Below are 27,644 nucleotides of genomic sequence, written 5' to 3'. Positions count from 1 at the left end.
GAATTCATATTATATTTGTGTTATTTGCTAAAAATATTATTTAAAAACCAAATTAAGTTTCCTAGGTTCTGAGTATGTATGTAACTATTATACAGAATCAATTCCCACTAAAGTAATAAAAAGATTTTCTGCTATTTAAAAAAAAAAAAATCAACAAACAGCCAGAATCATCAATCAGAGATAAAGGGAAGAGAGAGAAAGGGTCTCCGTCTAGAAGTGCGGGAAAGGCAGTTGTCCTTTCCTGTTACTGTATACAACGTGCTCCCAGGGGAAACCCTGACACTCAAAAGCACGTGGTCAAGTCCTTGAGTATCTTTAAGATTTAAAAATAAAATAAAAACCCCGCAAGAATCCCAACAGCTTCCAGCTCTCTGGAGTCCCAGGTAGGAGCCATGGGGACGCCCACGGAGGGTCACCTCCCCGGGACCCGGGACCGCGCTGGCCCCTCCCGCTGGCCGAGCCCACGGATGGGGAGGAGCCGCGAAAGCGAAAGCCGCCGCGAGGGCAGCGGCCGAGCTCGGCGCGGGATGGGGCCGCGGGCGCCGCGGTGGCTCTGGACGCTGAGCTTCTGGTGCCTCCTGGGCCACGGCGAAGCGGGTCCCCGCGCCAACGCCACCCGCACCTGGCCGCGGAGCCGCGAGCAAGAGGCAGCCGCTTTCCGGGTATCGCGCCTGTTTCCTTCTGTCGCCTTCCTGTCCCGGGTCTGGGCGGGGAAGATGGACCCCCGCGGGTGGACGCTCCCAGAGGGTCCGCGGTTGCGTGATGCGCCCGGGGCTTAGGAGCCGCGTGTTCCCAGGGGGGTTCTGGGTGGCCCATGCGCCAGGGTCTCTAACATGCATTTCTAACCAAAAGATCTTTCACCATGGACTTGTCAACCCAAGGTAATCGATGGATATAGCTACAAAATGTTGATGGACAAAAGCACCCCCGACCCCTTTTAGCCGTCTCCTTTTTGCTCCCTCTGGCTTCCAAAGGGATAGACTGCACGTTTACTAGAACCAGAAATAGGGGCTGCCTGTTGGCGGAAGAAGCGTGTCAGCTTTCTTCCCGAAGGGGGCGCTAGTGTCCTCCTGTAATCCAAGTTGATATAAACACAAAGTGCAGACTCCTGCTGGTTAATGATTGTCCTGCGCTGGGGACTTTTTGCTCTGAAAATAAATAAATACATACATTTTCTTTTCGGATTATTTAGGCAATTTTCGTAATAATGCTGCGATTTTACTGTAGCATCACAACTCTCAAAAGGACCAGTTTTCTGAGTAAAGATAAAAGATTTTCCCCAAACTGAGGAAACTGCAAGGGGTATAGCTTTAGAGTTTTCCTCGCTATGTTTCTATATTTGATATGATTGAACTCATTCTTAAAGATCTTAAAATATGTCATTATTATGATGTAATTTGTTATATAAAAGAAAATTTACTCGTTCTGAATCAAATAAGTCTGAATGCAGTGATGCTGCCTATTGGAAGTGTATGTATACTTTCCCCTAATATTTGCAGGACTTTTCTGTTTTGTGTTCTAGCCTTGTCATGAGCTTGGTTGCATTTCCTGGTGAACCAAGTCCCCAGGAGGAAAATAGTCAACCTCACCTATACTGACAGTGTATTCATAAGCTAAAAGGGTACTGGGTTTGAGTGGAGATAGATACCTTAATAGTGCTTGTATCCATGTGGCTTGTCTGGACCTGGGCTAGAGAGCTGGACACAGATGGATGGAAAGGGCCTCATCTCTTTGGTAACCATGAGTATTAGGAAGAATTCTTCTGACCTTGCAGGATGAGTTAAAATATGTGGCAAATAAAATTCAGAATAACTTATGAATTGAGTTGAGAATTCATGGTGTTTATCTGCCAGTTTAATTATATATAATGAAGAGAATTTTTTAATAATCAAATTTTAAAAGTAGAGTAACAAAGCACTCTTTGTCGTGCTAGAGAAAACCTATAAGTTATATCTTGAAAAAGTGGAGATAGCAGATAGATCCCCTCATATTTGTAGGCTAATGGATCCACAGCGACTTTCTGAAATGTGCAGCATTGAAAATATTTGGAGATCCCAACTGGAGACTGGAGTCGGAGAAAGGGCCTACTCCATTAGTGATGTCTTTCATGACCATGGGTTTAGAGAAGGATGGAGGTTTTTGTCATCACAGCTGCTGTTGTGAGCAGTGAAAGTCCTGAAGGTATTAGGGGAAAATACACATACACATGTCTCAAAGACACATGGCCTAAAGTCTTGGTCACCAGCCTGTGGTGCTCTTAGGACTTAGTAGAACCTTTAGGAGATGGGGCCTAGAGTAAGGAAGTTAGGTTTGGGTGGGAGAGAATGCCTTTGAAGAAGATATTGGGACTCTCGCCCCTTTCTATGTCTTTCTGTGCTTCTTGGCAGCCATGAGATGAGCAGGCCACCTCTGCTGTGTGTTCCCACCCTGATATACTCTGCTACCACAGGCCCAAAACAACAACAACAAAAAACCCCACATGATCTTACAAAGAACATTATGCTTCTCTAACAACTTCAATATATAACTTACCCCTGTATGCATGGATTCATCATAGAGGAATACTACAATATTTTATGTATTTAGTGAAAAATAAATCACCATTAATAGAAGAAAACCTAGATACCAATGAGGAAAAGAGATAAAATCCCCCAGTGCCTTTTCAGTAAATAAAAGAAACATAAAGTCCCTTAAAGTCTTTAGTTCTTCTGAGGATTCCCTACAGGCAGAATGGCCACATCCCTCCACCAAACACCCCTTGTGTGACTTTAGGCAGATTGTATATCTGCACCTCAGCTGATTCTTCTGTGAAGGAGAAGTAATATTATCAATTGCTTCATTCAGGGCTAAGTTAATTTATATGAAGCAGGTAGAACAAATACTTGCATTAAATTTAACAATCCCTCCAAACACTTCCACTCTATATTAGTGTTATTGATGACTGAGAACTTTCTTTTTCAAAAACAAAAAAGACCAACAATTGGTGTTAAAGGATTTGTTTACTCCCCTAAGAGACAGTTGAATAAATGCAAGAAAAATGCATTATTTAATTTACTTTTATTTAGAGGCAGTCTGTGAGAAAGACTGAATTGATATTTCTCCCCCAGCCTGTGGGTTCAGGACCACCAAATAGCTCCAAATCCTCCTACTCACCTCCACAGGTTTCTAATTTTAGAAGTAGCCATTTCCCATTTCTCTCTCAACTTATCCTAATCAAAGCAACTTCTAAGACTGTTGTTATCATAGTTGGAAAGTTTGTTGGGGCTCAGGATGCCTGAGATGAAATTAAGGGCTTTCTGATTGTTTTAGAAAAATGTTGCTCTCTAAAGAATTTTAAAACTTGAGTCTAATCTCCATATTCCACTGCTTCTGTTCTCTTATCAGTGGAGTATCTTTTTTTTTTTTAATCATTACTAAACTGAAGGGTTCCTGTTTCTTATTTTACTCTTCCTTTGTGATTGTGGGTGGGTAAGAACTTCAGAGCATTAATGAAACAGTTTAGGTAGATCTGCAAAGCAGCAAATTAGAAAACTGAAGAGGTTGCTTGGGGATATCTCACAGTTAAATTTTATTTCAAATATGTGATCAATTCAACCACATGAGCACACTGCTAAATACACATGCACACACATACACAGAGACAACTTGAAATTCCAGTTCTTAGAATCTCTATAAAGGTAGCTTTATCATCAGTATTTTAAAGGATCAGAGTGTAGTGTTGATTAAGATTTAGGAAAGAGGATATGTATTACCATCTGGAGGACATGTTTTCACTAGTTTTATAATAATAGGTTAAGTTACTCAAGTTATTCAACCAACCCTGAGTCACCTTCCAGGAAGAAATCTGGCATCTCTGCTTGTAAATCAATTAATCCCTTTTACATCAAAATAAAACAAAAAGTATATGAAGGTAGCTGTTTTAACACTTCTATTTAAAGGCTGTTGTGGTTTATCAGCTTTAATTTTTCACATGTAAGAGCTATCTGATTTTCAAACTTTTGCACCTTTTACAACTACTAATGAGAAGTTTCCTGTATGTTCCTCAAATCTTTCCATCTTTCCCTCTTAGATGATATTAAAGTTCAGATCTGAGGGTATAGCTCAGTGGTAGAGCATGTGCCTAGCATGCTCAAGGCCTTCAGTTCCATCCCCAGCACTAAAAACAAATTAAAAAAAAAATAAAAGAAAAAGGTTCAGGTCTTTCAGTTTAATATCTTTAAGACTTTAGAGATAGTAACTCTGTAGTAGCTCACTGTTATGTCCTCTATTGCCCTATGTTAAGACATATGTTAATTAATCATTTTCTACACTTGATCCTATGATGTAAGTGGTTGATATGAGGGGCATGAAGCTAATATACACTCACAGTTGGTGATGCTTTTGTGCAGTCTGCTTTAACAGCCAGAATCCAAGTCAACCAGGAAAATCACTTGAATGAACAGATAATTCAAGAAATGAAATAAAGGACTTTTTAAAATTTAAATAATGTGAACCCCATGTTGGATGGATTTGATGTGGGTCCTACTGTTACAGCAAAGAGGAGAATAAATGTTGTTGGATATACTTTACTGATAATATGATTTTCTTACGAAAGTAACAGATTGCTTTTATTCAATAATTACTCCTCATTTCTAATACCATGAGAAAAATTTGCTCCACTTTAACCCAAATAAAACTGAAAGAATGATCTTTGAATGATATTTTCTATAATCCAAATGTTTAAACCCAAGGAAGATCTAGCATGAGGATATTTAAATTGAACTTTTACTCTGCCAGCCACTGTACTGTTTTCCAAACATTATTTTATTTAACCCCTACATTCTGTCAGGTTAGAATTACCTCATTTGTCAATGAAAAAGATAAAACTCAGAGAAAATGAGCAGATAGCCAAAGATTGTATCGCAACAGTAAGACATTTCAATTTGCCGCTAAGAAGGGTTTTGAGAATTCCATCCATAAATGGATGTGTGTGTGTGTGTGTGGGGGGGTGTAGGTATATGTGTAAGAGAATTATGCTTTGTTCAGAAGCTTCCAAGGAATTACATTTAATGTTATTAGTGGCCTGATAGAATCAAAAGTGGGTAGAGATTGGTAGTAGGGAGAAGGAGAAGCACCACATTTTGGGGTTCAGAATATTTTGCTCTTGGCAAAAAGTCAACAATTATAAATACTGAGTAGCCCTGAAATGGACCATGAGAGATCTGAAGTGACAGGAGTAATTGCACTGAAATGACATTCAAGTCTAACAAATGCAATTCTTTTAGAAGCTGACCTCTACTTTAACAAGTGGCAGAGAGTGACATTTCCACAGGCCCTGAAAATATGGGTGCTGCTGACATAAATCAAAGAACAATATATAAAGTGGCAGTACAAAGAAAGTGTCCATGTGGAGAGACAGTTGTATAGCCAGAGAAATGAGAAGCTGTGCTCCATTTGTGAACAATAAGTAGTTGAAATGCATTCTGCTGTCATGTATTGGGGGCCACAGACAAGTCAAGATGGCACCTGGCACTTTGCCAAGAGGAGTGGTTTGAGAAGTAACACCAGCGAGCCATTAAGATGATGGAGATTCCTTAGTGACTGACTACTGTGTCTAGATTATGTCAATTAAGTTAAGCTGTGTATAATTATTAAGATGATGAGGATTCCTTAATGACTGATTGCTGTAACTGGATGATGCTAAATTGAGTCAAGCTGTGTATTCAGTTATGTATAAATACCTCTGCTGTCCTACAATAAAGCGGCTCCTGCTGTATCAACCTTGACAAGTTGCTTGTCACCCCCCAGTTATTTTGCCCAGCCAGAGTGCGGCAGTCATGTATAACTAATTAGAACAAATAAAAAATAAAATAAAATAAAATACCAAAAATAGGTAACTGTTTTTAAAATCATTGTAGAAAATTAGGGACATGAATATTTAAAACAAGCCAATAGTATTTCATTTCTTTCATTGTTATTTTGGTGTTGTTGTAGCTGCTTCACAAGCAGGATGACTAAAAACCGGATGATAAAATGACATTCCTAAGGCAAGGAGATTAAGAGAGGTACTTGGGAATTCACTGGGAGCAAGATGATGTGTGAATTTGTTGATTTTTAAGTTTTTTGGCTTTAGCATGACATTAGTAACTCAGTGATAATATGTTCTTTTTCTCATAGGATAACAAAAATGATCTAGAAAAGACATTGCATTATGTCTCAAATGGAACATCAAGAGTGGGGCCAGACTCCTGCCTCCCCTTCCCAATTGCACATTCATATGAATGCCCACAAATACATCCATTGAATGCTTGGAGTTACAACACTTCCCACACCCATGAATCTAAAATAAAGTTCTAGGCTGGGGTGTAGCTCAGAGATAGAGTGCTTCCCTAGGGTATGTGAGGCCCTGGGTTCCATCCCCAGCACTGCAAAATAGTAATAATGATAATAGTAATAATAATAAAATAAATTACAAGATTCAGACTTCCTTGGTTAAACAATTTGTGCAGTTTTAAGGATTTTGCAAGGCTGTACTAACTTACAACTTATATGTGTGTGGTATATTCTAGTGTCCTATGACTGAAGATTGTGTCTTATTTTTTGATCAATTTGCAAATTTCATAACCAGAAATAAGATGCTATTATTGTTTTATTTAGCATCATTTTACTACTGAAATTGAAGAAATTATGTATTTACTAATCAATAGTTTTTATATTTTTGATGATATTTATTATATTTTCATTCTATTGGTATTTTATTTTTTTCTTATTCATTAGAAGAGGCACTTGAATGATAATATTCTTAATTTTTACTCATGGGCCATTTGCATAAACTTGCTTTTCCTTTTCAGTTTTATTTATGGTTTTTGTGGTATGCTGAAGTTTTTATTTTATTTTATTTTTCAGTCAATTCTGTTGATTTTGACATTGTTTTTCCTTTGGTATCAAACTGTAAAAACCCTTGCCAAGTGATCAGTTTCTTTAAAAAAAAAATTAAGATTTTAATTGGAATGGCATTGAATATGTAAATCTTTTCAGGGAAGATCACTGTCATAGACAATATCGAGCCTTTGAAACCATGAACATGGTATGGATAACCATTAATTTGGATCTCTTAATTTTTTTTGTAATAGTTTGTAGATTTCAATGTCCAAATCTTACAACTTTGTTAAATTTGCTCATTTTTAAAAATACTTAAAAAATTCATTTCATTTTTCATATTAATAAAAATCATTAAATTTTAAAGTCTAATTTTTCAATAGCTTGTTGCTAGTATAAACAATGCAGGGCTGGGGATGTGGCTCAAGCGGTAGCGTGCTCGCCTGGCATGCATGTGGCCCGGGTTCGATTCTCAGCACCACATACAAACAAAGATGTTGTGTCCGCTGAAAACTGAAAAATAAATATTAAAAAAAATTATCTCTCTCTCTCTTTCTCACTCTCTCTTTAAACAAAAAAAAAACCAATGCAATTAGTCTTTTACATTGACCTTTCATCTTATCACATTGCAAAAATTTATTTTAATAAATAAATAGCATTTTTGCATATTTTCTTGGCTTTCTACTTATATTACCCTGTTTCCTAGAAAAACAGACAGTTTTACTTATTTATTAAAATGTTTTTATTTTACTTATTCCTCGTTTTTATCAAATAGAACAGGATTTCCAGTACCTTTGTAAGATAAAAAAAAGTAATGAGAATAGACATTCTTCCTCTTTTTTCTGTTTTGAGAAACGAAGTTTTGGGTCTTTCATTATGAGATAAGATATAAATTTTTCATGAATCTCTTCAATCATGAAATGTTGTCATTTTTGGTTTTGGCTGAGAATTTTTTTTTTTTTAATCAGGAAACAGCTTTTAGAACTTCTTATGCAATTGAAAACATTCCATTTTTGTTACTCCCTTAGTTTGTTAATATAGTATATTAATTGATTTTTAAATGTTAAACAACCAACCATTTTTAATAAGCCTCACTTGATCATGATGTGTTGTCATTTAGATATATTATTGGACTTTATTTGCTAATATTTTATCCGGTTTTCCACCTATAATTATGAGAGCTATTGGTATGTAGTTCTGTTTTCTTGAGATTTTTTTTCTGGTTCAGAATTAAGATAGCATTGGTCTTGTGTAAATTGTATAGTAGTCTCTTCTCCTTTATATTCTGTGAAGTGAGTGTTATTTCTTTCTTAATTGTATAGATTCACCAATAAAGCCATCTGGGCCTGGAATTTTCTTCATGGGTACATTTGCAGTTGTGAATTCAATGTCTTTAGTTGATGAAGGGCTGTTCAACTTTTCTATTTATCTTACTTTCAGCTTTCTGTGTTTTTCAGGGAGTGTGTCTTATTTTATACAGGTCAAAACTTATTGGTATAAAGTTCTCAAAATAATATTTTTCTAATGCCTGAATCATCTGTAATCATGGTTCTTTCATTCCTAATATTGGTCATTTATATCTTCTTTTTATCTCTCTATTTTTTTTCTTTCTTTTTTTTTGGGGGGGGGGGGGTTAAGTCACAGGAGCAGTGCCTAGGAGAGACTGGGGAGTAGACCAGAGGGAGCTCTCTGGCTGCATTGTAACTCCAACCTTGAGTGAAGGCAGGGAGGTTGGGGAAGCATCCTGTACTCTGTTCAGTACAAGGGATGTTTGAAGCTTTGGCAAAGCCATCTGGGCATCATTAAGAATCAGCTGTCGGGAGAGAGTTCCATGTATCCCCCAGCCAGTCAGCCTCAGTGCTCAGTCACTAGCTATGTGCAGGCTGTGGGGACTGTGGCTTCCCTTTGTTCCATCATAAAAATTCAGTGAGCAGCAGGGGAGACCTCTGTGGTCTGTGAGGTGCATCCTCATGGCTGCCATGTTCTTACCTGTGCCTTCTCAACATCTTGCATTCTGAGGTGGACACCTGTGGCTCACAAAAAAATGGTCAATCATTGTTGATTGAATGAATCCTCAGAATTCCTTAGTAGTCTGTGGGTCTGTGGTTTCGGCCTGTTATCTTCCACATACAGAATTGCTTTGCATTTTAGTTCTATGTTTACATGAATGGATCCAGATTATCTTCAGAGTTCTACTTCATCAGTATTATTTTAAATACCTGAAACTCAAAAACTATATTAATTCATTGATTAGCAATCTTTCTTGGCTTTAAAAAAAGAAAAAAAAATGGTTGTGATAACTCCTAGAAATAGTTCCCTTAAAAATAAATAACTTAACATGATTAAGGGCATGACATATGGGAAATATCATTTATCTGATTATTAAGTATTGAATTCTTATTAAGGATATGTTTTGTTCCTGATCTGTGTCAGTGTGGGTAACACAGTGGTGAGTAACATTGATAAGCTTGCCTTTTTTTTTTTTTTTTTTGCTTTTTGTTTTTGAAACACATACAATAAACACATAAGTACATAAGCCAATACATAGAAGAACTAGAATCAGAGACATATTTAATGATGGTTGTGTTAGTGATACCCTTTGTATCACTGTGACCAAAATACCTGACAAGAACACGTTCGAGGAAGAAAAGTTTATTTTGGATTCATGGTTTCAGTGAGTCCATTGCTTTGGGCCTGAGGTGAGGCAGAACATCATGGCAGAAGAGTATGGTAGAGAAAAGCTGTCAGCTTATAGTAGCCAGGAAGCAGAGAGAAACACAGCAAGAAGGCAGAGACAAGATAATAGTCCAAGACTGTGCCCTTAGTGACCTGCTACCTCCAGCCATGCGCAACCTGCCCACAGTTACCACCCAGTAGTCCATTCATATTATTAACCCATCAAATGGGTTATCCACTGATGATGTTACAGTCCCCATAATCTAATTAATTGCCTAAGAGTCCCACATCTGAACCTTGCTGATTGGTAACCAGGCTTTCAAACCATGAACTTTACAGTGGCAATTAAAGGTCCAAATCTTAACAGTAGTCTTCTGAGGTCTCATTTATCCCATATCATATGTTGGTGTTAAGAAATTAAAGGACCTTCATAGAAACAGCAAGTCTAAAATAAATCATAGCAAAATTCAGAGTTTATGAATCTATAAATAATGATCACATATTTTCCTCCAGATAGAAAACCCTGGCTAATCTTCCAGGAACATTTTCAAGTTTGCATCCCTTTCACAAAGCTTTTTGCTCCAAATGAGACAGAGCTCTCTCTAACTTTAATTAGAATTAGACTTATTCATTCATTTATTTTCTTAATCCTTGTTACACTCTTCACTACTCAGCCACTGAGGAAAACAAAGATGAAGAGGGCACTTGCCATATTCATAATTGTTTAATCACCAGTAACAGTCCCTCAGTGACATCTTGCCATTATTGTCTCACCAAGCAATTCTTTTTTTCTTCTATGTCAGGAATTTTCCAAATATGTTTGTAATGCTCTTAATGTGTGGTGAAGAGGAACTGTTAAGGGATAAGACATACATTGCCCAGCTTCAAAAAAAATTTTTTTAAGTCTGTAATTACATACAAAATGTTCATAAATCTGATGTAGATGTTATGTAAAAATTTTCACTATAATCTGCAGGAAATAAATCAAGCTTTAGCTTTTGCACCTGCAAAATGTATCTAAGTTAGCTATCAACAGATTGCTTTGGAGAGTTGATATAATAGATATAAAATGGCTTATTTTCTCCCTTTTAGGAAAGCCGTAATAGACATCAATACTTGAATTCTTTTTTTCCTCATGAAAACTCCTCTGCCTTCTATGGAGTAAATCAGTTTTCTTATTTGCTTCCTGAAGAATTTAAAGGTATGATCTGATGGTACTATTTGTTGATTTATTTACCGATTTTAATTTCTTTGCTTGATTTTTGAGGAATTGTTTAATTGTAAATTGAATAAATAATAGTTGACATTTATTAAATAATTACTGTCAAACATGTGCCGTGAGCTAACCGTAAGATAGATAAGTTAATGGCTATTGTCTGTTAATTGAAGCTTAAGAACTAAATATTATATGTATGTCTATGTTGTTATAAAGGAAAATTTTTAAGTACCATTTACATTCAGAATACCTTGATTTCTTGGATTATGGCAAGAAATGATTTCAATTATACTCATTTTTGTTATTGACCATTTTCTACCAAACAAGTCATTTTATGTGTCAGCTCCAAACTTATTATAGGAATTCTCTTCTGTAGCCTTCAGAAGAATGCATTTCATATTATAAGAAAAGAGAGAGGGGAGGGGGAAACCCAAATGGCAGGTTTACCAAAAATCTATTTTTGCTTGAAAAGATGCTCCAGAAAGAATCCCAAGGGCCCTCCTTATAATAGACTATTGGTTGACTTTTTTTTTTTTGTTTCCTGTTTCTATCAGCCATATATTTAAGAAGCACATCTACCAGGTTTCCCAGATACCCAGCAGAAGTACAGACGCCCATTCCCAATGTGTCGTTGCCACTAAGATTCGACTGGAGGGACGAACATGTTGTCACACAAGTGAGAAACCAGGAGATGGTAAGTTTTATATTTTCCTTGTCTTCGTTAGTTAAAGGTTGGAAAGTGCCTTGAAGGTCAAGTTCAAACTTATGGTGGATCCATTTATCTGAGTAAAATCGTACCGCAATCATCCAAAAATGACAAAGAAGGGGATCTTTGAGACATTAGAGGAAGATGTCAATCCCAAGCTTTCCTTCCTGAAGGTAAATCTTCCTTGGTATATTTGCTCATTAATTGCCATTGTCACTAGCATACTATCTCAGTAACTACCCATATTCCACATTTGTTCACCTGTTATAGACTCACAAGTGAAAGGCTGGAGAAGGCAGACCTGGCCACTAACTGAGAGATTCGAAAGGGAGTACAGTATGATCTGAAGAAGTAAAATGAGACTGAATACATTTATCAACAGTCTAGCCGGATCTTCTGGGTTCTCAGCTTCTTCCTATGAGCTCAGATCACACAGCTGTTCATCAGTGCTCTTTACAAGTACAGTCAGTTCATCCATAAGGTGACACATACATTGCTAAAAATCACCATCTGTGCAAAATTGTCCAACAAAATTGCAGGGATTATGAGAGAAATTAGGTTAGGTTGTGGTGCTTAAAAACTTAGTGCTACATTTTTAAAGCAGATCAGAAACTAATAAACATGGTAGCACAATTTTATATTTGTTGAATTATCAAGAAATGTATAAGTATTATAATAAATAACCAAGTTACCTTGAAAAAGACCCCAAGTGTGTTTGAGGAAATGAGAGTTGGAAGGTCTGCAGCTGTGGGTTATTGTGAAGTGGTAGAAGGAGGGTGATCCCAAATGAGAAGGGAAATGGTAACACTGGTTGTGCATGGGCATGACCTGCAATGCAGGTAGCAATCCACCTTATGCTCCGTGAGTGTGTATGTGTGCTTGGCATTCCTTACACCTGTGCACCCCACCAAAGACACAGGGAATGCAGGCCACCAGGGAAAGTGAAGCCCCAACCACACGGGATATTCTGTTTGTTTACAATGGAAACCTTAACAGGTCATTCAGCCATCCCTTGTGTAAAAAGTATTATGGACCCGGAAGTTTCTCAATGGCTGTCAATTTAGAATGAATTTTATTCATTCTCAAATTCAGTATTTATTGCTGTGCATTAAATTTTACGACCAAATCATCTCCATTATGATTGGGTTCATAACAACTCAGTCCTTCCAAGAAGTTTCACATTGTATTGGAGGGGGACTTTTAATTATGAATCTTTTAAAAGGAACCTATTGGAGAGATTTTTGATAGTAGGAGTTGCCTTGTGATTTGACTAAAGCTAGCTATTGGTATGGTGTCAGCAACCTGTACTCACATTTCTCAAGGTTTAGAGATCATACTAAAAGGTCACTTAACAGATGGCACTGGCATCCTAAGGTTGTTCAAAATATCATTCCACAAAGGCACCCAGTTGTTCTTTTTTTATGTTAACTCTATATCACTTGGTTTTATCATTAAGTTAGTTCTGTCCAGTTTAAATTCTAGTGTATTTTTTGCCTTTTCTGTGAATCATCCTCTTTTAATGTGATCCTTAATTGCATTCCTTCTGTCCCCTTCCTTTCTATTAGGATCAGCCCTTTTTATTCTTTTGTTCTTTTTTTGTGAAATGAAAGCAAGCTAACAGACCCATTAATTATCAAAAATGGTAGCCAATATATGGGGAATGACTAATATAGGTTTGTATGATTAGGATATTTCAAGTACATACCTAATGGTATGCATACCTAATAGGTATCTGCTGGCATCTTGATCGTCCTAATAGTAATTCGTTCAACTCCTGTTTCCATTGCACAATGAGTATAACATGCATTCTCATCACTGACTCAACCCTTGGGATGGAGGTGGTGTATGAACATAGAAGCAGAGCACCCGGGGGCGGGGGTGGGGGGCGAAGCAAGAAGGATTGAGGTGTAGTGTGAAAGTCAGTACACAGCGTCTGGGAGTGGAGCCACTTATAAACAGAAGTTATATGCTCAGTCAATGTACTAGTCTTGGGCTGGGGCTGTAGCTCAGTGGTAGAGTGTTTGCCTGTGTGAGGCACTGGGTTTGATCCTCAGCACCACATAAAAATAAATAAGTGAATAAAGATAGTGTGTCCATCTACAACTAAAAAAAAAACTTTAAAAATGTGTTAGTCTTTTAAAAGATCATCAGGCCAAGTGTTTTCTTAATCTCTAATGCTTCACTTTATCTTGCATCATCTGATTTACAATTATGATCTTACTAATTCAGCTTCAATTAAGAGATGTTGATGCTCAAAGAGGATTTTGGTTTTCTTTTCTTTCTCAATTTGAAAATTCAGAGGATGGTCATGTATATTTTGTAGATTTCCAAATTTTGGAACCTTTGTTGGATTTGATAAGTTGTTATATTTAGAAACATTGATAAATTTGACTTGGACGTTACTACATAATAAATACAACCTGTCTTTCTACTTTTGAACAGTGTGGAGGATGCTGGGCCTTCAGTGTGGTGGGTGCAGTGGAATCAGCATATGCCATAAGAGGGAAGCCTTTGGAAGACCTGAGTGTGCAGCAAGTCATTGACTGTTCATATAATAACTACGGCTGTGAAGGAGACTCTCCTGTCAGTGCTCTGAACTGGTTGAACAAGGTGACTAGTCTCTCAGCCTTTTGAATCTTGATTTCCTCTTCTCTTGTTCAATGTGTGTTCCAAATTCAATTACTTTCATATATTTAATGTTGTTTCGATATTCAAAAAAGTAGATGAACAAAATTTAAATTAATCAGAGGATCTAAAAAGTACTTGCTCCTAGGAAAATTAGCCATCAAGATATCAAAGGATGAAATATCTTATCTGAGATTTGTTTTCAGAAGGACATTTATGCTTATGTCTAAGCACTTTTTTTGGCTGGGGGTAGCACCTGGATTAAACTCAGTGCACTCAACCACTGAGCCACATCCCCAGCCCTGTTTTGTATTTTATTTAGAGACAGGGTCTCAATGAGTTGCTTAGCACCTTGCATTTGCTGAGGCTGACTTTGAACTCAGAATCCTCCTGCCTCAGCCTCCTTAGCTTCTGGGATCACAGGCATGCACCACCACACCAAGATTAACAATTCTTAATAGGTATTTTTTTGCATGATTGCATAATACATAAGCCCCAGAAAGTAATTAGAGTATATTATTACTCATTTCTTTAAGATTTCTGAAAGTTACAGGGACAATAGAGATCAACTAATTTTGTAACTCTGATGATGAGATGAGACCCGAAGGTCAAGATTATGTTTCCTAGTCAATCACTGAGCCAGAACTGCACTTTAAATCCCCTCCCTCCGATTTCAGGGCTTTGTTCAGTATTCTCAGTTTTATGGATACTCTCTGATATTTTTCCACATCCAACATCAACCACATGAAACGAGCCAATGAGGGTTCCAATATAGTTTTATAAGAACTTGTCAAGCTAGAATTCCCCAAACCCAAGGTCCTTCCATTATACATTTGCTGTATTTTGAATCACTATATGCCAGGATCTGCTGAACATTCAATATGGACAATAATAGAGTGTATGTCCCTTCCTTTCCATTAAGCCTGGCATTCCTAAAGGGAGGATTCAGTAAGACAACCTAAAATGACATGACATATTCTAGAGGAGTGGCAGAAAGAGGAGTGATGGAAAGAATGCTGGGCCTAGCCATCGCCTGTGTATGCACCACTGTGCTAATCTCCAAGACTTGCTGACAGAGTCAGAAGTCCTGAAAGGAAAGTGTGTTACCATAGTTACCATGTGATACCCCCCCAAAAAAAGATGATGAGACTTTATTAGCAGATGGGTGCTAGTTCTAAGGAGGAAACATACAAGAGAAACAGGAGTAGAAGAGAAAGAACTGTGCTGATTCTAGTTGTCCAGGATGTCTACAACAAGAACCTAGGATTTAATTTAAGATCATAAGAACCCAAAGTGCGCCCATATGATGGTGGTGTGAACATGAGCCTGGTTTGACAACTGAAGTTCTCTTTGATTTTCAAAATAACTAACACATGAACATGTTGGGTGATTGCTTTCTTTTAGACTCAAGTAAAACTGGTGGGAGATTCAGAATACCCATTTAAAGCCCACAACAGCCTGTGTCATTACTTTTCCAGTTCACATTCTGGAGTCTCAATCAGAGGTTATTCTGCATATGACTTCAGGTAAACATGCTATTTTGGTTTTCTCTATTTTTTTTTTTTAGCTATCAATGAACCTTTATTTTATTTATCTATTTGTGATGCTCAGAATCAAACCCAGTGCCTCACACATGCTAGGCAAGTTCTCTGCCACTGAGCCACAACCCCAGCCCCTCTCTACATGTTCTTAATGTATGATATCCTGGATATTTGGGACCCCTTGATTTTTAAGGACATTACTACATACTCTTAATTACTTTAGAACCTACTTTCTACCAGACAGTCTCACTGGCAGTCATAATGGGGTGTTATAAGATGTTTCTTAAAGGTAATCTTATTTTTCCAGATGCCACTAAACTAGAAATACCAAATTCAAATTAACAAATTTAAATCAGCTTAAGGTATAATTTATATTTACAGCATACTTCTTACCAAATTTACATGTTATAATGCCATGGGCATATTTCAGTCTTACTGTTGAATCAATTCAAAATCACTTTGTGTAGATTCTCTGGCTAACATCAGGTAGGCTATACACCAAGAAGCACTGTTTGAACACCTTCTATTTTACCGGTATTTCTCAAGGCTTCAGTTATTTAGAAAACTGAAACTTTTTCTGAATATACCAAAATTCTCAGATTAAAAACAAGAGGTGAAGATGTAATACTGAAGATAAATTATGTGGCACACAGTATGAGTGCCATGGGAGTTCCGGCATGGACAAAGATGGGGTGGGAAAGCTCTTGTGTCAGAGACTGAAGGGCAAGGTAACTTTGGGATAGGTTTAGGGGAAAACAGGCCTTAAAGTATGCCTGAAAAACACATGAAAATACAAAGCTGAGCAGAGAATCACTAGGACCATTCAGTGGAGTATGACAAAAAGTTCAGGAGCAAAAGGGCCCAGGAAAACTCAGCCACCTCCTGTTTCACTTATGATGAGAAATTTACACCAAATTTTGAAACAAAAAATAGGAAATAAAATGAAATTTGGATTAGATAACTGATCCCAAATATAAAAGAATCTCTTTCTTAATCCAGATGGTATCTACCCATGGGATCTGAAGAAAACCAAGGGTGAAATTAATCCTTGAACAATATGTAACCCTTTTAAATAAGCTAAGTGTGCCAGAGGACTGGCAGATTGTCATGTGGCTCCTGTCTGAACCGGGGCCTGGGGGTAGCCCTGGGAACCACACATGAGACAGCCTTAATTCCACTTCTGGCCAGCCATCTAGCATCTATGATAGAATGTGCAGGCTCACTGTGTACATTGATCACTGTCTCCTTTGGAGGTGAAGGTATGCCCTTCCCAAAGTGAAAAGGTGTTCCTTGGTAATCTGCCAGTTCCTTGAGGGTAGAAGGAAATGTGTGCAAAAGGAATTACATTTCTGAAATGTGAGTGGAACAGATCCAGGGGATTCCCTGTTATGGGTAGCAAATTGAAAAAATTAAGAAGAAGGAAAATAAAATACACTAGTCTGAATTAGCAGGAAGATAAAGAGCATATGCAAATATCACTGGCATTTGATATTTGATTAACAAGGAAGAAACCCTAATTTTTTAAGTATGGGGGGGTCAAATCCAGGGCCTACACACGCTAGGCAAGCACTCTATTGATGAGCCACACACCCCGCCAAAAATATATTTTAACCTTGAGCATTATACTCTCATTGTATTCTGTGATAGTACAATCTTCAGATGATTGTATTAGACTGCAAGAAATCACTCATTGATTTATTCATTCATTCAGATATTTACTGAACATTGTTTAGGTTCTGAGGATTCAGCAGTGAACAAAACAGACATAACCCCTGCTTTCATGAACTATATTTTAGCAATCAAGACAGGCAGTAACAATGATATGTTTGGTGTGTTAATTATAGTAATTTCTCAGAGAAATTAATAAGCTTGTGAGAAAACATTAGAGGGAAATGGAAGTTTGAAATTTTAGAAAATGTTTCCAGGGAGGGCCTCCCTACAAAGGTGACATTGGAATGAATATTTGAAGATGTGTGGCCACATGACCAGGCAGTCATCTAGGCGAATATTGTTTCAAACAGAGACAACCATAAGGGTAAAGTCCTGAGGCAGGGACATGTCAGGTGTGTTTGGAGACTAGTGATGAGACCCGGTAGCCACAGTTAAGAGAAGGACAAAACTCGCATAGAAGAAGAGGTCCTATTGACCACCAAAAAGTGACCTTAGAACAGGATATCAGCAGAATGGTTTTGGAAAGAGACAAAAGGTAGATAACCCACAAAGAGGGTCAAGCCCTATGCAGACTTTATGGTAGGCAGGAGAGAAGAGAGACAAAGAGGATGGAAAAACTAAAAAAAAAAGAAAAAAGAAGAAGAAGAAAGAAAGAGAGAAAAAATAGCCATTAACGAGGCAACAAAGTCTAAGACAAGAGATTTAGAAGGAAATATCAAGCATTCTGCTGGAATGTGTAGGAAGTGATTCCAGGCGACTCTGGTAGGAGGTGGAGAAATGAGACAAAACTGGAGAAAGGGCATCTTTGTGAAACTAGTTAGATTGTTGGTGACCTGCTGTTTAACCTGTGAACTCTGGGGCCAAGGCAAAGCGTGCTCTATCGAGCCATCACATCAGCCAATGCTTATTGGCTTCTGGGATTCCTCAGTTGAGGCGGCAGGTAAGGAGTTGGTTGATTTCCTAGCTCTGTAAGAGACAGAGGCAAAGAGCTCAGGGTCTCCTTGTTGGAAGCCAGCTGGCCTGTATGACAGTGGGGAGGGCCATGGCATGTGGAAGGTCTTCCTAGGCATCTTTCCATAATGTGGCACTTCACCACACATTTCCATCTGAAGTGTGCGCCTGCCTGAGGCTTGAGAGTCACCTAGCTGTTAAACTGTAGGGCTGGGCGAGGACTTGGATCTGTCCAGCCCTTAACCTGTTTCCTCCTCTCTGTTCTTAAGATCATGAGGTCATTGTTTGCAGGCTTTGAGGAAAATGTCATTTCAGTGCACAGTTCTTAGCCAAAATCTTGATAAAGCATCATGCAGAAACTGAAAAGATCTAAGTGTGTGTGTGTGTGTGTGTGTGTGTGTGTGTGTTGGGGGTGGGGGGATCATAACACAGATAACATCATCTAGTCTAAAAGCAAAATAACCATTCATACTGAGCCTTTGCTTATCAGACCCCAAGAGAGGCATTCCAAAACTCAAAATTAGAGTATGAGAATAACTGACAAATGAAGGAAATTTACTATATAGCAATGGAGAAAATAAAAGAAAAATAGGACACAGTACAGTGCACTGAGTTTTAGGGGAGATGAGATCAGGAAGTGGTGGTGACATGGAAGATGTATCTCAAGCAACAGATCTTGATGACAATAAAATTTAAGGGAATTTTTTTTTTTTTTTTGGTACAAGGGATTGAACCCAAGGGAGCTTAACCATTGAGCTGCCATCCCTAGCACTCTTTTTTATTTTGAGACAGGGTCTCACTAAGTTGCTTAGGACCTCTCTTACTTACTGAGGCTGGCCTCAAACTTGCAATCCTCCTGCCTCAGCCTCCTGAGAATTATAGGTGTGCATCACCATGCCCAGCTTAGGAGAATTCTTTAAAGATTCTATAGTTTCTATAAATTATTGATCTATGAGATGAATAGTGCATGCCTGGAACCAAGGCTTGATTATTTATATATATATATATATATATACATATATATACAACTGTGCCTTTTTATATTAGTTGTATATGGGGCTAATCATGGAAATAAAGATGCTATTTGGAATATATTCCGGCTTTCCAAAAGGCAATGTCTTTCTATATGTCAAGTGACAACAATGTCACCCAGTTCCAGGCCCAGTTGGAATGTTTGTCTGCTGGTGGTGACTTGGTGTGTCATCCCATGTATGATTTTTTTAATATCTTTGATAACTCTCTTTATCCTGGCTCAAAGTAGCGATTTTTGCTAGTTATATGTTTGAAGCTACAAAATTAATATTTTACATTTAAAAAAATATTTCTCCTTCTTAATCTTTCTGCTTCTCCCTTTGTGTCCCAATAACTGGATCATCTGCATGATGTATCTATAGTGTACCTTTAATTATCTCAAGTAGATGTAAAACACCTGTGTTCTAGTAATACACAAATTATGTCATATGTCATGTTTAAGTTACAAAATATTCAAAGAATTTAAAAACAATAAATTGTACATTATATGCTAAAACCTGTGCTCAAAAGAATTGGTTATTAGATGACATAAATGTGGGAAAGAATGTTTCTTATAAGCTTATTGTATAACTCATTCTAGGCATGTTGCAAAACACAGACCATAAAATTATATAATTTTATGCTTATGTTCATTCTGCATGGTGGGTGGAATAACTCCAATGTACAACTGGAATTTGAACTTAGGTTTGGGAAAAGTCAAAGTCTGTATTACCTTTTTAATAAATTTATATATTTTTAAAAAGTAATATCCTATCTTTGCATAATCTTAATTAATACCATTTAGGAGAGCAAAAATTAGAAACACCTGCTTACAAACCTCCAAAAACAAATTTCATGAACAAATGTTTTATCTAATATAATTAAAGGAAAGAAACCTGCTACATATTAAAGTAGTCTACAAAAGTAACACAGGACACAGTACAATGCAATCAATTCTAGGGAAGATAAGATGGAAATATACAAAATTATGAAGTGGCAGTGACAGGTAAGATGATAAGATAAATAAATCTGATGAGAAGATTATGTGCACAAATATGAATGCAGTGTTTCTATTTCAGTGAATTCCATTGTTATGCATTCATGATTTTCCTCCTCTGTGTCCTTGCTAGACACTGTCCCCAGCAGGGCAGGAGGAGGGATTATTTATTCTTTCAAGCCATTAATCCACCCATGGCTTGCTGAAGCAATAAGTTACCAAATGCTATCTTAATGGCCTGAACTATCAGTAACTTGGTTTCAGTGTGCTTTACCCACAAAGCTGGTCTTTGAGAAAGGTAAATAATGGTTTGATCACATACTTGCAAGATCAATGAAAGCCAAATGTTGTGTAACATGAAATTGTGCTGGTAGCTGTCCAGAACAATTGTGAAAGCAATAATTGGGTCTTTTGTAGCCCTGACAATTTAGCACTTCCCTAAATCTTAGCACTTTTTCCCTTCCCCCCTCCCTCCTCTCCTTCCTTCCCCTCCTCATCTTCCTCCTTCTCCTCCTCCCCCTCCCCTCCTCCCTTCTTCTTCTCTCTCTCTCTCTCTCTCTCTCTCTCTCTCTCTTTCTTTCTCTCTCTCATCTTCTATTGTATAATTATATTCGCTATTTTGAGCAAATCTTCCCTATAATTTCTATATTTGACATTCATTAACATAAATTCATCATCTCTTGATTCTCACATCCTGTGGCAGTCTTTCCAAATATATAGTCTTAACACTTTCATTATTAAAAAGAATCCCTGTGTTTTAGCTAGATATGTTGGTGCCAGCTTCAAAACTCTATTCCCTGTCTTCCTTTAGGGCAGATGTATCCATAAAACTGGATTATGGCCAGTGAGATCTATGCATACATGTGCAGAAATGTTGGATGTTATTTCTGGGAAGTCTTCTCAATGGAGGTGTAGCACTTCTTCTCTTTTCTACTTTGTGCTGTTCGAAATATATGTTAAATGTCTGGAGCACCAGCAGCTGTATTGGGCTATGCACAGATGTTGAGAATAGAAATCTCATAGCAGAATAATAATATAAGAAGAATGTGAATTACTGATATCCTGGAGCCCCATACAATCCTGAAATAGTAATCTGTGAGATGACCTTTAGTTTCTGTTGTTTAGATCTTTTGGAATTGCAACTCAGCCTACTCCTAATCATATACGGATCATTTTTATTTTTACCTTAAACATTAAATTATTTACCTAAATAATTCCTCTTTTGGTAGTGACCAAGAAGATGAAATGGCAAAAGCACTTCTTGCCTTTGGCCCTTTAATAGTGATAGTAGATGCAGTGAGCTGGCAAGATTATCTGGGAGGCATAATACAGCATCATTGCTCTAGTGGAGAAGCCAATCATGCAGTTCTTATAACTGGATTTGATAAAACAGGTAAGTGCTAATAAGACACAATTGCTTGCTTTCCAGATTGAACTGTGCCTGATTATGAACAACCCATAGAATATTGAAATTTGATCTGCTGTGTCCAAGAACCACCTTGTCAATGATTTATGTGTAAATTTCCAATCAGGTTTCACCTACCAATTTTTGATAATGACTTTTTAGTTTTGTTTGTGGTGCTGAAGACTTTATGTGGGTCTTGCACATGTTAGACTGGTGCTCTACCCCTGAGCTACATCCTCATCCTCATAATGATAATGTTCCTATTTAAAGAGTATGCATTCTCCATCTGAAATATTTAGGATAATTTTTGGGAAAAGAAAAGTGGTAATTAATTTACCACATATTGAGTGATTTTTTTCTCTTTCCCTAAATCCCTGGAAATGGTGTATTGTTTTGATTTTTTATTCTATACCATCTGTATTAAGCAAAATGAATTCAAACACATATTTCTACTGATTGGAGTGTGACACAAGTTACAGCTCAAGTTTAACTGACTTACTTGTATTTATATAATATAACATAATGAAAATGATCATATGACATTGATAATCTTTTCCTAAGAAGTACTAGACTTATAGGAAAACAAGATTTAACTACAGAATTCATGCATTCATAGCAAATGTGAGTTTTTGAGAGTTTGTTACCATTTTATGTTTTGTTTTGTAGGAGGTATTCCATATTGGATTGTGCGGAACTCATGGGGAAGTTCATGGGGAGTAGATGGCTATGCCCATGTAAAAATGGGAGGTAATATTTGTGGTAAGTAACGAATTTGTGTTTAAAACTTCAGACTAAATATCACGTAAGGTTCTTTGAAAATATTAAAAATACAAATCTGTCTAGTTTATAGAATGTTTCCAGTGTGCTCAGAGCACTTATCATGGTAATAATTTTCATCCTTTAACCAACTGATGAAAATAAAGAACGTTTTAAAAAGAGGCACTCTTGCACTTATTCACATTTTTATAAAGGAAGAGGACTACACTGAAAATTTATATGTATTATATATGTATATGTCAAAATACAAGATAAACTAATGACTTATTAAAGTCGACTACTTCAAACCACATAAGCGCTTGACTTAGAAACAGAACTCCTCCAGAAATGTCTCCTTGTTCCTAATTTACTTTTTATAACCCTCAATTTCTCCTACTTTTTATCACTATGATTATCAAGAGTCTCTAAGGAAGTAGCTCAGTGTTAGAGTGCTTGCCTAGCATGTGCAAGGCCCAGGGTTCCGTCCTCAGCATGGAAAGGAAGGAAGGAAGAAAGAAAGGGAGGAAGGAAAAAAGGGAGGAAGTCAGGCAGGCACTCAGGCAGAGATCATGATCAATAATTTTTCTTTGTATTAAAATTTGAAAATCTGAGCAATAGTATTGTTTCTGACTTAATTCGTCTCTTCTTGCCTACAAAATTCTACAAAACACCTGCTTGAATTGAGAGGGTTAGCCAAATACCAAACATACTTTTTAATTGAACTTAAAAAAAATTAACCATAGATGAGACTAAAACAAAAAGCTAACTATTTTAAACTGTATTCTTATAACTACATTCAAAACTACATTCTAAAATTTTTGGTTTCGAAAATCAACTTTTCTGAATTAAACTAGGTCCAAACTAATTTGCGTGTGAAAACAATCACCTCTCATTGCAAGTTTTAACATCTGTAGTGTATAACTTTAAAAAAAAAAAGCAGAACCTTCGAGATTGTAAGACTGATAAAAGAGTCATAGAAAAATCTGTGTGTATGTCAATTCAATCTGGTGACTATTGTCCAATCATTCCATACGTAGAAGCCATGAAAATTAATTATGGCCTGTTCTATCACCATAGTAAAATGTTTTTCTTAAACTCATTGAAAGGAGCCAGAAGTCTTTTGGCCAGAGCACTAGAAATCCATTCAGGCCTCTTGTTTTCTATATCACTGGTGATTTTATATCATTAGAACTGGCAGATAAATTACTGCAGTCATTCTTTGAACCTCTACTATTGATGTACACTATCCCTAACTGTGGAAGTGGGGGCACCTATATTTGTCCAAGCAGTAGCTGTTTTCAAAGCTCTGACAGGAGAGTTGGGAGAACATAATTCAGACATTGGTTCATAATTGCTTCAGCTACCAGGGATGATAGCTTCTATCTGCACTCACAATGTGACTCTCCAGGGGCCTACCTGGCTATTAATTACATGGGGGAATCCATATATCTTTCATAAGAGTACTTCCTCAAGTTATAGACTATATGAAGGTCATAGAACTCTAGTGAATATTGGTGTAAAGCAGATAGTATTTTATAGCCTCAAGAGATTTTCAAAGATGTGGTAAGTTACAATGAAATCTGATCTTCAAGTAGTCCATTTATTACATTCACCATGATGTTGAGATCTCTGGTTTTTTGTGTTAAAAAAGTAGAGGACACTTGTTACAAGTTCAAATCTTAGTTTAAAAGTTTAAATTATATTTAAAATAATATCATAAGTTATTTTGTTTCTTTTGAGAAATACATATTAGTGCAATGGAGATCTTAGATGCATTCAACTATTGAATTAGCAAATCTTTCAGTTATTTTGTTTCGTTTTCGTTTAGTTTCTTGAAACAAATATATTAGGCATCTCTTCTAATATGAACTTTTGAGGTTGTCATTCTTTGCCTCCATTACATTATTTTCTTGGTAGATACTAACTCATTCTAACCCAAATGACAACTAAGTTTTAATTTGCTGTTTAAAAGATATCTGAAGAGGGAATAGGCAAGTAGTAATAATTTCTTTTTTCCCCCCTTAGGTATTGCAGATTCAGTTTCTGTTGTATTTGTGTGACATATTGGAGACATCAGGAGATAGCTACAAAAATGAAGATTTTCATAATGCAATGTAACATTCTAAGCATCACTCAGCTTCAAATTTAGCAAGTACCTACAAAATGCTATCAGGCCTAGTAGTATTGAAGTTACAGAATGTCTGTTCTTTGAGATACACAGACAACTAAAGTCTGAAGGAGTTCCAGTGCCTCAGCCTTTAGGGGAATTTATGAAGCAAGCTGGGGAAGAAGATCAGATTATGAAAAATTTTAGATCCCACCACATCTGAACAAACTACTGTTTGTTTTGGTTTGCTTGCTGTCTTTCTTTTTTTTTATCATTGTTGTCTGATTATTTTTAATGAGGTACTTTGATTAGGTGAAATCAAAGAGACTCTAAGAATTTGTTTTCCTTTGTGGGATATAATCACTAGCCTTAGATTACCCCTATCTACACGAATGGCTGACCTAAAGTGAGGCAGGTGTGCCGTTCACAATTATACTAGCAACTTTTTGAGATGGAATATCATAAAGACTCAAAATACCAGGTGCTTTTCCTCATCAAATGGTGCTTATCCCTTGAACAATAGAAGGACGATGTGCAAGGAAACAGAAGACCAATCCCTTCCTAAAAGAAACAAACTGAAATTCAATGACCATTATGGAAACTGGGAGGTCAGAAGCCTCAAGTACCACTCCCTGCCATGCTGGAATTTTCTTTGCCGGGAAATTCTTATTGTTGAAAAGAATCCAATAGATTTAACTTCTTACTTTTTTCTAACTATATTAGAGAACAAAGTATTTTCCTACCTATTCACTCTCTCTTAGTCTTTACTGCACAATTCCCACATTTTTCTCATGGTTTAATGCACTTGACTAAAGAAATTGCCCTCAATGTTTACCTTCCTTTTCTATTTTCTAATCACTTGGCTCCCTTGGGGTCTGGGTTTTTATCCACATAGGCTCCACCTCTTTCTTTCTCCCATGATTCTGGGCACCTCTCCTCTCAAGAGTCCCATCTCCTAACCCAGCCTGTCAGTCAGAATGTGAGCTTCCCAGGCCCTCTGACTTCTAGTTTTTCATTTAGTTTTACTGGTCTCCCATCCCAACTGCCTCTTGTGTTTCCCTTTGGCGTTCACTTGGCTCCTGGATCTTAATGCCCCGTGATCATTCTGGTGTCATTAATTACATAAGTGATTTCAGGTGCTATGCTGCTAATGGGGTCATGATTAACTTGTGTCCTCAGCAGTGATTGATAAATCTGTGTGCACAGAAGGGACAAAAAAAAAAACTGTGTGCAGCTCCTACTCTGCAACCAGGAAACCAGCTACTCCTTGTATAGCGGTGTTAAGAACCTCATAGTAAAAGAGCTGATCTTCTGATTGAATTTTAAGTAGAAATGTTTTTTTAAACATCAATGTAATAAATCGTATCAAATATACACCTGTTACCCATTTCTTCTCTCAAATCCGTGATTGCTTTTTATTGCAGAAGATGTTGACAAAAATTTAAAAAATTCTAGGACATCTCATTTTTCCTCATTTTTTGTCCTTTATCGTTCTCCTTTATTAGGAAAAAAAATTTGTTTACTTACACCAGAAGCAAACACAAAAGAACATTGTGGACTTGTTTAGAAATATTACAGGAGGGAAAATATTTACATTTCAGTTGACAAGTATTCTAATGATCAAGTAAGCTAGGAAGGAATTGTTTTTGCTAATCTAGTTTGTGTCAGGTTACATATAATATAAATGCTTTGCTAATATTCTTTTTCAAATACTAAGGGATTTTTACAATTTCAAAATGACTAATACTTCTCAGCTGTTCTGGAATTTGATAACATTAATAAAAAAAAGCTATATTTTTGATCTTGGGTTAAAAAGATATTTTCTTAAGTGTATGACTAGCATTTTGTCAACGCAGTATTAATGTGCTTTACATTCACACACAATTTTCCAAACTCCAAAGACATATATCCAATTTTTGGTTTTCTCCATAAACAACTTTAACCTCAGTGCCTCCAAAACTCCATCCTCCCTGTCAGTAAATAAATAAATAAATAAAACAACCAAAAAACTCCTTTTCCTGGAGTTTTGGTCAAGGGTATCGCTACTATGTAATCACCAAATCAATAAATTTAAAAGAAATCCTACATATTCAATCAAGTAAACTACACTTTGGAAACCCATAATTTCCTCCTCTGCCATCTCTCCATTTCTGTTGTCCTTTGTGAAAGAAATGGTCTTTTAAAATCTCTTAACACCATTTTTCAATAGTCTATTGTCAACCTAAAATAACAAGCAGAAAGAGATTCTTCAAAGATAATGAATTTATTCAGGAATGGAAATTGTAATGGGCAGATGTGTGAGCATATCTTCAGGGGCAAAGGAAAACAAGGGTTTTTAGAGGTAAAAGGAAGAAGATTAAATTGCTTTGAAACAATTATCCTTGGCTACCAGTCAGTAACAAAGGAGGCATCAGTCCAAGGTTAACAGGCAGTTACTGTGCAAATGTCCTCACAGAAGTACTTTTGTACAGAGTTATGGTAACATTTCATGCAAGATGGTGGTCCTGGAAGAGCGTTTTGATAGTTCTTGTTATTAGGCATAGATCCATAACACACTTTATTACCTCATTATCTTGTACAAGGTAAAAGGTATGCAAATAGTTGTCATACTATATTGTTTGGGAATGATGACAACAGAAGAACTATACATGTTCAATACAGATGAAAAATATTTTTATATTTTCAAACTGCAGTTGCTTGTATCTGCAGATGCAGAACTCATGGGTATGGTCAAATTAATAAATAATTTAAAGACAAACTTAGAGGATATGATCCTTTTAAGAAAAAAAATCTTGTAATTGAGATCAAAGAATAGTTCTGTTCCATCAAGAATTACTGCTTGCTCTTGCTAGAGATAATCCATGTACATTAAAATTGATATACATTTCATTTTTTTTTTATTTTTTTGCTACTAGGAATTGAACTCAGAGGCACTCAACCACTGAGCCACAACCCCAGCTCTATTTTGTATTTTATTTACCCCATGGTTTCCAGGAATATCAAATGATAGGAACTGAGTTCCTTAGCACCTCACTGTTGCTGAGGCTAGCTTTGAACTTGCAATTCTCCTGTCTCAGCCTCCCGAGCTGCTAGGATTACAGGCGTGTGCCACTGTGCCTGGCTG

At 36.9% G+C, this 27,644-nt stretch overlaps 1 protein-coding gene across 1 annotated transcript; it reads left to right on the top strand.

The window, feature by feature from the left end:
- The first annotated feature begins 377 nt into the window (after positions 1-377).
- Ctso (cathepsin O) lies at positions 378-26,713 on the top strand. The gene is made up of 8 exons (XM_015484518.2): positions 378-662; positions 10,627-10,735; positions 11,305-11,444; positions 13,899-14,066; positions 15,486-15,607; positions 21,482-21,645; positions 22,324-22,416; positions 24,439-26,713. Exons 1-8 carry the CDS (start codon positions 393-395, stop codon positions 24,471-24,473), a joined length of 1,101 nt encoding a protein of 366 aa, XP_015340004.1. The 5' UTR covers positions 378-392; the 3' UTR covers positions 24,474-26,713.
- Positions 26,714-27,644: the final 931 nt, after the last annotated feature.

This window comes from Marmota marmota, unplaced genomic scaffold, assembly GCF_001458135.2.
Source record: "Marmota marmota marmota unplaced genomic scaffold, marMar, whole genome shotgun sequence".
Classification (NCBI taxonomy): Eukaryota; Metazoa; Chordata; class Mammalia; order Rodentia; family Sciuridae; genus Marmota; species Marmota marmota.
The sequence above is the reverse complement of the archived record's forward strand: the minus strand, read 5'-3'. Positions and strand labels throughout refer to the sequence as shown.